At 38.6% G+C, this 12,024-nt stretch overlaps 1 protein-coding gene across 1 annotated transcript in view; it reads right to left on the bottom strand.

The window, feature by feature from the left end:
• neto1l (neuropilin (NRP) and tolloid (TLL)-like 1, like) overlaps positions 1 to 12,024 on the bottom strand; it is a 142,926-nt gene that overhangs the window by 2,594 nt on the left and 128,308 nt on the right. The window contains exons 8-10 of the mRNA XM_067434919.1: positions 9,076 to 9,189; positions 6,849 to 7,425; positions 1,524 to 1,598 (exon numbers count right to left, since the gene is read on the bottom strand). Coding sequence (XP_067291020.1) covers positions 1,538 to 1,598; positions 6,849 to 7,425; positions 9,076 to 9,189 — 752 coding nt within the window. The 3' untranslated portion in view covers positions 1,524 to 1,537. The remainder of the gene's footprint in view (positions 1 to 1,523; positions 1,599 to 6,848; positions 7,426 to 9,075; positions 9,190 to 12,024) is intronic.

Below are 12,024 nucleotides of genomic sequence, written 5' to 3' on the forward strand. Positions count from 1 at the left end.
AAACAGTAATTTTTGCTTATCTCAGTGTTTCCCACAAACAGACTAATTTGAGGCAGTCCGCCACAGAATTAACACCGGCCGCCGGTGCACGCATATTCGTTCAGCTGCATTTAGCTCTCCCTCCGCCTCTTTACACACACACACACACACACACACACACACACACACACACACACACACACACACACACACACACACACACACACACACACACACACAGTCTCTCTCTCACACACTCTCTCTCTCTCACAAACACACACATACATACACACACTCGGTGCGTTGCATTCGATCATAAGTATTGAACAAGTTTTGTTGCATTTTGCCGCACGTAGTGTGGCATAACAGTTAAAACCAGAGCAGTTGGATAACAGAGGCTTTCATCTCGCGGCAGCGCGCGTGGTCACGGCGCTCTCAATAGTTCTAAACAAACCAGTGCAAACGGGGAGCCGTTTAAAAGTTGCCGGGACGCACTTGCACTGCGGTTCATCACACATCTGATGACTCATCTTTAAAGTGGGTTGTAACTTGACAATAATGCTTTATGTATGTTTCTGTCGATGGATACACATTCTGGCTCCTCAGTTTTACAATAAAACAAGAGCGATGATAAAAGAAAAACGTGGGCAAAACGCTTTTTAAAAAAAACTTTGTTCAATGCATGCGAGTGCTGCCTTATGTTCAAATATGAACAGTTATTTAAGGTAAGTAAACAAACCTTCAGCCAGAAGTAGAGTTATGCCAGTTCCCGACGGTACTATATTTGTTTTTTCTTTCACTAAGTGAAGCAAAACTTAATAGCTTGCTTGTAATAAATTGTAAATATATTATATGGCCATAGGACTTTGAACTATCAGAATTTGAGCCTTACCTTTCTCTCCTAGTACTGTTTTCCAAATGTTTTGGCTTGGGGTCCTTCACATGCACCAGCAGCGGCTGTTCCACTGTACAAATAACACGGCTACCCATGTAAGTGCCTGACTTTAAATCGGCGCTACTGAACGCGGATATCGGCCGATGCCGATTTATTAAAAAATGACAAATATCGGCCGGATATACCGGCCAACCGATATATCGGTCGACCTCTAGTGTGTAAATAACTGTTTGTTTGTTTGTTTTTAATTTCCTTTAAAGCATTTCCCTCCTCTTTTGTTCTCAAACAAAAATGTCCTCTCAGTGGGTTTAAATACTGACTCAAAGTGTATGAAAGACAAACATGGATGGCCCAAAACAAAGTGATGTGCTTCAGCTGACCCATACTTTTGACATCATGTCAGGAGTACTTGATTTGCCAGAACAAACAAATAAAGAAAACATGACAAGCAACATATAAAAGGACATCACCAATAAGCAAGATGGTCACATTTTCTAATAATGACCATCTCAATGACAATGATGAAGGGTTTTGACAAAACACAAAATAAATAGTACACAAAAGAAAAGAAAACAAACAAACTGACTCACAGACACTGACTAGACAAACAATTAAATACATGAAATTGAGTGTGTTTAAAGAGTCTTACCTTCAGATTGTCTGTTACACCCTAGTTGTGTTGTACTCAGATTCATGTTTGTTTAGAGACCCAATGAGGCAGAACCTGGAATATCATTGCTTGTATGTTTAATATCATGGTATTTTTTTGCATACGGAATTATAATGCACATTTCATTTGTTTGGGGTCTAGTTCTGAAAATGACTTTATAAACCCTGTCATTTTCAAATTACTCAAGAATACACACTACTGTTCAAAAGTTTGTATTTTTGAAAGGAGTCTCTTATGCTCACCAAGGCTGTATTATTTGCTCAAAATACAGTTAAACCGTTATATTATGAAATATTATTTCAATTTGAAATGGCTGTTTTCTATTTAATATATTTTAAAATGTAATTTGCTGTGATTTTCAGCATCATTAGTCCAGTCTTCAGTGTCAGATGATCCTTCAAAAAACATTATAATATGCTGAATTGGTGCTCAAAAAATATGTCTTATTATTATCAATTGAAAACCGTTGTGCTGTTTAATAGGTTTGTGGAAACTGTGATACATTTTAATTCAGAATTCTTTGATAGAAAAATTATATATATATATATATATATATATATATATATATATATATATATATATATATATATATATATATATATATATATATATATATATATATATATATATATATATATATATATATATATGAAATAGAAATAACATTATACATTTCTTTATGGTCAATTTCAATTGTAAGAATGCTTGCTGAATAAAAGTATTAATTTCTTTAAAAAAAAATCTTGCTGACCCCAAACTTCTGAACAATAGTCTGTATATTGTTTCAGGTTATGACTATAGCCATGGTTCCCTGAGAAGGGGAATGAGACACTGTGTCATGAAGTTGACGCTATGGGAACATTCCTTGGGAGCCAGAGTTTGAAAGTGTGTTACACAGCAATTTTGATTGTGACTTCACAGGCGCAGCAGCAGAGTATATAATGGCACCTAGAAAAAACTTCTAGAATCAGCTTAATTTGTCTAAAGGAAGACGTACAGGCATGTCAAATGTTTGAAAAAATGATGCAGTGTCTCCTTCCCCTTCTCAGGAAACCATGGTTACAGCCATAACCTGAGACATTCCCTTTTGAAGTGGAACTCTACACTGTATCATGGAGTTATACACACTATAGGAACGAAATACCTACTACACCCTACTGCCCAAATGCCTGATCACTGTGCAGTGAAATCATCAGCGAAATTAAGCTGCTGCCAAAGACTGCCATACAGTGCACCTACTGACCCAGAACTAACATAAAACTGTATATAGATAGTATAACAGACTAGGGAGACATCAGCCTTCCTTTGTTTTCCAACCAAAGATAAGGAGCAGACTAGAGGACTGCCACCTGGACTCTCAGCCATAGTTCCAGAGGGACAACCTTCTCCCAGGGGGCAGTTATTAAGCATCCTGTCCTGAGGGCCAGTAGAGGCCTCAGGAGAGAACATCACTTTTCACATGACAAGAGTCTAATCACAGACGTGAGTTTATCCATCAAATCAACCAACAGCAGCTTTTATATCTGGGTGGAGAGCAGAGCACTTGAGATTTGCATAGAACACATAACTAACGGAAAAAGCTGCGGTGGAGAACAGTGACTGGATCTAAAACCTTTAGATGACACAAAGCTCATATTTCCATCTCTGTAAGTTACCAAAAGCAAAACCACATACATGGTAGACATGCATTTGCACACATGTATGGGAACAGAATGATGTAACCTCCAATCTAGGAGGAGGCTTAGATAGGGGGAAGTGCCAGCCTGTTATTCCAAAAATGAATGTGATTCGGCAAGAAGCAGATTAATGCTTCTCAGCCCCATGCCACCGAAGGAGACAGCAGAGGAAGTGGGAGGCTAAAGCGGTATTGCCCAATCTTCCTGTACTGTCATCTACGATTGACATGATGACAGGAGCACATAGCTAACACCTCTGCACTCCTAGTGGCGGAAGGGGAAAGCTGACCAATGATGATGTGGGATGCAATTTGTGTTGTTTGACCATCATCCCTATTTATCACATCCTAACTGTTATAGAGGGAGCATATTGCTATGACCTCTAAACTTCAGAAAAGAAGCACTGGACGCGAGTAGCATAATTGCCCATATTTTCAATACGCCAGAGAGCATGTCCATATAATTCCATAGCTTTCCAAGCTTTCTGTAGACAACAAGAGAGTGAATATTATAATCCATCTACCTCCTCTACAACAGTATAGCTCACTGCTAAGAAGACTTAAGGAAGCCTAATAGTATTTGAGGACACAACAAACAAAGGGACCGGGCACTAAAGCAAAATCCTTCTCCCTATTTGTGTGGCAAGTTTGTCCAAAGGGGACACACTCTGTAACTAAAAGTGGGTCATAAATCTGAGCACACCAACTTTACTCAACTAGTGTGATTCCAAGGGAAGTGTGGCAATATGCAGCCACTTATTCACATGAAAGCACCTGCGCTTCCCAGGCTCAGGGAAAGTGAATACCTTAGCCAATATTACTGTACTAGTCTGAAGTGAACAGTCATGACAAATATTATCTCCCAATCTCATAGCTAAATGCTGGAGAGAGCTCCTGCTTCCACTTCTTCAGGAAATTTGCATGATGTATTTCACGTTAGGCCCAACCCCTGCGGCAGTTATTGAAATTCCTCATCCATGTCTGGGGGGGGCGAAATATTCATACAGGAGGGAGTAAACTCAACCTCAACCAGTGCTTCTCTTATGTGTGAATCAAGCAAATTCTCCTCTATTCCCAGACTAATAGAGTTACATCACTTAGGTCCCTCTTTCACTTCTTACAAGGTCGCTGTCTTAGAGGCGGAGCTTAGGTAGCAATGGTTTCCTTTTGATCCTGTCTCCAGTTGGGGCCAGGAACAATTGCGGGGATATATCGGTCAAGCACAGGGGACTTAACCACCTCTGAACTTCTGGACCTTTACCTCAACAGCAGTGCCAAAAAGCCCAGTAAGCGTCACCGGGGGTATCCAAGAGAATAGCTCTATCTTTCGTCCGAGAGGTTAAATCTGCAGTAGGTAACTTTTGTAAATATGTATTGATTACATATTTGTTAAACCTGTCATTATGTCCTAACAGTAGAATATGAGATAGATAATCTGTAAAAAAAAATGAAGCTCCTCTGGCTCCTTCCAGTGGTCCTATTGCCATTTGCAGAAATACACCGCTCCCAGTAAGAAACAACCAACCAAGAAACAAACCAAACGAGAGCCAGGAGGAGTGTCTTAGCAGTGTCAATCTTGTGTGCTTGCTGATCACAACCCTCTCTCATGCGCTCTCATGCACGGCGTGTACAGGCGTTCAAATTCAAGATCACCGGTGTGCTCCAGCTTTGCTTACGCCAGACAAACAATCCAAACTGCCAATTCCTTGAGTGGCACTTGCTCATAAAATAAAGACGGGAAAAACAGAAAATGACAGATGACGATGTTAAAAAAGACAGAAAGAAAGAATTAGATAGAGCCTGAAATAAAATGAGGGTATATATCGGAGCAGCTTTTCCGAGGTGAAGGGAGCTAAGTGTTCTGAAGGATTAAAAACCGATGTAGAGTTAGCCAGATTTTTGCTTGACAAATAAGTATCCCTGCTTGACTCTAGCCGCATAACATACAGATAAAATGTCACGCACTGTGCAAAGCAACTACTGAAACCTACTAATTCACTGGCATGTCATGTTGTTGAAATCATGTATTAGCAAACCATTTTTTAACATTACATATTGATAGAATAATTACTTGCATACTGTAACGTTAGTTACCGTTATATTATCTTACTAGCTATTTATTACTTATATTGTTGATGTTTCGTCGTACCAGTGAATGTCCCATAACTGTTTATCTGCCGTCATCGGTGGCCCTATTTGCTTACTAGCCTGTGCATTCACGGCAGGCTCCGTTGTGATGGGGGAGGAGCTGTAGAGGGAGGGCTGTAGCGCAGCAGGGAGCAAGGGCGAGTGACCTGTGAGTTCTGCTTGTTCAAATTTAAAGGCTAAGAAGTCAACGTTTTCTAAAAACTCCCTACTGAAGTTTTTGCCTTTCCGTGCAACCGTGGCAGCAAGTGAGGGGCCGATGGAAATGGAGGGCAAGATGGGTGTTGCAGCGTAGCTCCAGGGCTATGTCTAGAGATCATCCCTCACTACTTTCAAGGTATATGTATATATTATATGTGGGCTTGTAACACCACCATGGTGTGCAAAGCCTCACATTTGCTTTTCTAACAAGCCTTGCTGGAGCCTGCAATGAAGACAGCGTGCCAGAGACAAGATAGCTCACAAGCAACTCCTCAACCTGTGGCATCCCAGCATATCTGTGTTCATCGAGCCCTTTAATGTTGGCATAACTGTTCATTATAGGGATATGAACACGGCCTCCAACAGTCTCACCATCTCAGTGTGGAGATCAAGGAGAAAAGAAAGGCTTACTGCAGGATGCTTATGACCCACAAAGAATTGCTCACCCAGCCTGCTTGGCGTAGATTCCTCTCTCTCAATAGATCAATCTAATTTGAACTTGTCTATGGAGTGGATCATTACGTTGACCAGCTCCTCCTATGTGAGGGTGAGGGAGGAGACAGACTCAGTCAAAACATCCACCTCAACTCCCAACTCCCAGATCCTCAGAACTAGATCGGGTGCAATAACATGCTCTCCGCCAGATTGGAAGGAGTTGCCGAGCAGGCTTTCGGATCTGGCCTGAGAGCTGAAGAGCTAGAAAACAAAAAAGATGATAACATTCTTTCTATGCGCACTTATATACGTCACCTGACTATGGTAGCCAATCAAAATGGCCATGTAACACAAGTGCTTCAGACACCGCTCACAAGGAGCATTCCCATAACTCCACGACACAGTGTAGAGTTCCACTGCGAAAGGAACCCTTGTTAAAACAGAAGCTTTTTTGATAATTTTACATATATTTTCACTGAAAACAGACCTGAATAAAGTCTGTTTTGTTTTTCAGTTCTATCTTCATGCAGCATGTCTTTGGCTGAACATTAACATTTAAAAGTGTCACCCTTTGCGAATAGAGGGCTAATAACATAATTTAGGAATATTCCCAATGCATCTTCTGATTTTTTTCAGCTTTTACAAGCTCAACCCTGACTATGATGCTGTCTCAAAAAGAGAATATCAAAACAAAAAACTAAACAAAAAACAAAGAAGAAAAGACTAAAAAAAATCAATGAGAAGCTGGGAAGAGGAGCTAAAGAGGAATAAAAATTAAAGTGGGAGTAAATCCTTCCAAAATATGCATTATGATGAATTTGTAATATCAAAGATCAATGGATACTGACCGCTGCACTGCTTTCTCGTGTCTGGACAGCCTGTGGCTAGTGGTGGGCACCTCCTCCAGTTCATCATCTAGGTCACAGGCATCTGCGGCATCTTGTGAGTAGGTGTGTCTCATTACCAGAATGTTCCTGCGGTTGGTTTGGGGAGGAAGTGGCCGCATGGGTTGTGGTGGAAGGTCCGTCAGGATGGCCGCCGCCGCCTCACGGGCGCTCAGGTTGGTGCGGCTACCCTTGTTGCTGGACAGCTGCGTGGAACCGCAGTGATGCTCATGAACGCAGCGGGAGGAGGCGCGCCGCAGCTTGTGGTAGTTCTCAAAGTCCTCGGCCAGCTCGACCAGGTCCGCGGATGTGGCCGCCGCGCTGCGGAGAGTGCACAGTTCGTAATGCGGTGGCTCCTGGAACACCTCCTGGAACATGGTGGGGTCAAAGTCTTCCCGCCTCAAAATGTACTTCTTCCGTGGCTGCTTGATTTGAACGATCACTGATACGACCAGTAAGATCAGTACGATGCAGCACGTCACGCCGATGATGGTGCCGTTGGTGTTATTGAGGTTGTCCAGGATGTTGGCTTTCCGCTTTTCTGCAGAAACACAAGAAACATAACAAATGATTACTGCAGGCATGCAATGTCATTGCAGGTTACCTTCTGTTGAAACAGTTGTATCAAAGAGATTACAAACAGCACACAGAAGCAGTAAATCATTCTAATGGGAGAGCTTTGACATTTATGTAGCACAGTGAGCGTATAACATCTGCGCTGGCTTTGGTTCAGCGGAGAAAGGCATTTGCATTCAGATGTGCAGACAAACCCCAAACTAAGGCTTTATGATTCAATATTTTGGCTTTTATAAAATTAAAAAAAAAAAAAAAAAAAAAAAAAAATATGTATATATATATATATATATATATATATATGTATATATATATATATATATATATATATATATATATATATATATATATATATATATATATATATATATATATATATATATATATATATATATATATATATATTATCTGCATGCTCTTTGTATACAATTTTAATATGAATTATTTATTAATATTTATTGTAGCATTTTTGTTAAATTTTTACCTTTTCTTTTTATACTTTTTGTTTTTACTGTTCATCTTGGTCTGAGGAAAATAATAAGCATTGTAATATAAAGTTAAATGTATATATGATATTTAATACATAACATTTCTATACAAATATACATGCAGACGATATTTGAATAGAAACATGTTATTTATTAATTATCATATAATATAAATCCACTTATAATTCAATAAATATATATATATATATATATATATATATATATATATATATATATATATATATATATATATATATATATATATATATATATATACACACACAATGCTTAGGCATAATTATATAATTAAAAAGTAACCATTTTGTAATATTTTAGTTTTTTTAACTTTTGTTTTGATGCTGTTTAAAAGTAGGCTAAGGCAAAATAAAATAATCTTAATTTACAATAAATCTTTAGAAAGCAAAATGAAATAAATCTACTTTAGTAAATGTGCTTAAAATGTGTTAAACACAACCCTAAAAAAAAAATACACTTTGAAAAGTTTTTTTTTTTTACTTAAATTTTTAGTGGGCCACCAATATGAATATTAGCCTATTCAATAAACTTGACTATTTGTTACATCCATTCAATTCTACTTTTAATTGCCAATGAAAATAATGTTTGATGTCAAAGATGTTTGCTCGGCCTTTATAAAAAACAACAACTCCCCTAGTATTGTGAAAAACAAGCTGAGCTAAAAGACCACTCCTGTATCTTCTATGGAGCATCCCAGCAATATTTCCAGCTTATGTGAAATATAAGCACATATATAGCTGAACTGCACTCATGAATTGATGTTATTATTCAAATCTAGCCTGAGCCACAGCCATTCAAATATACAAATGAATTTCTAGTAGCCTGCTCATTTTTCTCAAAGGCATTAACAGTGCAAAGTCAATCATTGAACCGCAGCGCAGAAGTTTGAGGGCTTTATAACAAGTTGTGGGCTTGTGAAGCCAGCAAGATATATTTTTTGACAAGCTATTAAACACGAACAAGAAGGGGACAAACTTTAAAACAATTCTTCTCCCATGTATCATTTAAAGAAAACTGAGGCCGAGATATGCATTCAAACCACTAAAGATTTGAGAGGATTTTTTTTTTTGGATTTCTTAAAAAGTACAGTTTACCTTTGCAGTGGTTCTCGTCCCAAGGGTAGACACAGTTCTGGACTCCGTTGCACACCAGCGTGTTGTTGATACACATGTTACTGTGGCAAAAGAAAGTATTTGCCTCACAGGGAGCTGAGGAGAGGGAAAAATGGATAATGCTAATATCATATTACACTTCATTTCTTCCTGTTAATAAGATGCTGTCTATAATCTCATCCCCTGAACACAATTAATCTCACAAATCACACTGGATGTATATCTGACTGTGTCTGTGCATCAATACAGTTCAAATTTAGAAACCCATTACTCAAACCAACCAAATCAAATTCTGTTGCCTTCTGCTACGCATGAATTTTAATACAGCTCTTCAAATATGCATGGAAACAAGTCCATGTCTGTAGAAGCTGCAGATATTTTGTAATATTTCTATTAATATTATTCTGGTTTTACCTCAAGAAAGAGTCGATATACGCATACATGGTGATGATAATTAATGCAGACACAAACTGCAAGTACTTTAAAATTTCCAAAAGCACCAATATCATTCAAGATCAAAGAAGATGAATCTAATATTTGTGTCATATGTGAAAAATATATTAGCGAGGGTGTTCAAACAGTCTCCATTTGAGCTGAAAAATGGATGAATGTCTCAGCTGAAATCATAAAATGATAAATGAGTACGCATAAAGAGAGCCTCGCATAACATTTACAACATCACTATCTGAAGGCTCAGTTAAAGCCAAGGTGACTTTTAGAGGGGGCGGAGCTTCGGTCTCAATCACCTCGCACGCATAAGTAGGCTACCTCCCACGCCCACCAATGTGTGGCCAGTTCCCACATACCTCACTTGACATTTTGCAGTCTGCAGAGGACGTAGATCATCTTGTTCGTACAAAAATCCCCCTAAAATAACACAGCTTCAAGGTTGACTGAATGTACCTTGCGGATTTATTAATGACCGTATTCCCAAGCTGTTCCCAGGTGAGAAATAACAACGTAAATTAGGATGACTCATCATTCCAGAAGTGCTGTCCTCACGACTCTCGCCTTCAGGGTCTGGTTCAGTTCCACTTCCCACCACAAGGTGGCGCTGCAGCCCTGTACTTCTCCTAAACAAGGCACTGAAAGAGACTAGACTTTCTTTCAAATAAAATCGCTTCATCCGCCATAGAAATGATTTTCCAGAGACCTCACAACAAAAGTGATACTTTACAACAAGGTCTCATGTTACTTTATGTTTCTTATTGACTTTTTTTTTTTTTTTTTTGTAATTTCTGAGGGAAAATTGTTTCAGAGTTTGACATAATTCTTTCAGATTTAAAGTCTTTCAAATGTACTGAATTAGTCATATGTAAGAATCTGACTGTAAAAAAAAAACCCATTAAAACCATTCAGTCACTCCTGTATAGTAAAGCAAGACACACTTTTCGGCGGATGGTGGTTTCCCCCGTTCGGCTGCTGAGGCTAGCAAACCAGAGGGAGAAAGCGAGTGAGAGAGGGAGTGCATAAGTAAGTGCCTGAACAAGTTATGCAGGGGTGTTACCCGGGCAACCGCACATCCTGTGTTCATTCACTGGATAGGTCTGCACAAAAGACACTGGGCTCCTACACAAATCCACCTATCGCCATTCACGAAGACTAACGCAGGCGCGCAGCTGCCTCTTTCCCTCTCAGAAAGAGCATTATGTGTTTTCCGCACCCTCAAGGGCCTCAGAACCAAGACCACAGACTCATTCCTTCAACCATTCTTCTCCCGCATGCTTCAGGAAATCCGCCTTTCTCTTTAAACGCACACTAATGTCCATTAAAGCCCCGCAATCAATCAGAAGAAGTGGAAGCTGTGCTGCTATGCTGCAGTCTGGTACTGTGCACAAAATTGCTCATTTACTATTTTCAGTGCTAGGTTTTTTTTTTTTACTTTTTGATGCCAAGGGCCATATATATATATATATATATATATATATATATATATATATATATATATATATATATATATATATATATATATATATATATATATATATATATATATACACACACACACACACACACAAATTTCATAATATTAACAGACAGACACACACGTTTGTTTTTGTCATTTGTGTCCTGTTATTACACACACACACACACACACACACACACACACACACACACACACACACACACACACACACACACACACACACACACACACACACACACACACACACACACACACACACACACACACACACACACACACACACAGTTTCTCACATTATCACAGTTTATTCGCTATATTTATGATAATGAAATATGACAAGAACTCTAAGTTAAACTCTGTCAGAACAAATTCATCTTAATAATGTCAGATAACTTTAGAAAAGAAGGGGAAGTAATGTCAACCAATCAGCCGTCAGCTGTTAAATTTATGTACACAATTAAATAATACCATTCTAGGTCAACCAATTACCAAGCTACACTTCAGCAAAACACTGTCAGAAAAAAAGGTACATTGCTGTCACTGTGGCGGTACCCTAAGGTACAAAACTGAAAAGGTACTGCTATGTACCTTTAAGGTACTAATTTGCACTCTTAAAGTACTGATATGTACCTTTTGCACCCTTTAGGGGTGAGGTACAAAGATGTACCTTTTCACTTTTGTACCTTAGGGTACCACCCAAGTGACAGCACTGTACCTTTTTTTTGTGAGAGTGCATGGTCAGGCCAAAGAGTCTGAATAATTTTAGTCTCAAATCTTTATCAATTGTACTGGTAGTCCAGGCATGTTGGGTATTTTTGGGTATAATATGTCACAGTTTACTTTATTTTGCTCTCCTCATTTACATAAATGAACTATTGTGTCCTGCAACATATATAAGTAATTTTATGGTTTAATTGTATGTTTATATATTTTGTAATGTTTTATTAAAATGAACATTATAATAAAATATGAAAGCTGTAGATATATAAAATATATAAGCTTGG

This window comes from Pseudorasbora parva, chromosome 24 (assembly GCF_024679245.1).
Source record: "Pseudorasbora parva isolate DD20220531a chromosome 24, ASM2467924v1, whole genome shotgun sequence".
Taxonomy (NCBI): domain Eukaryota; kingdom Metazoa; phylum Chordata; class Actinopteri; order Cypriniformes; family Gobionidae; genus Pseudorasbora; species Pseudorasbora parva.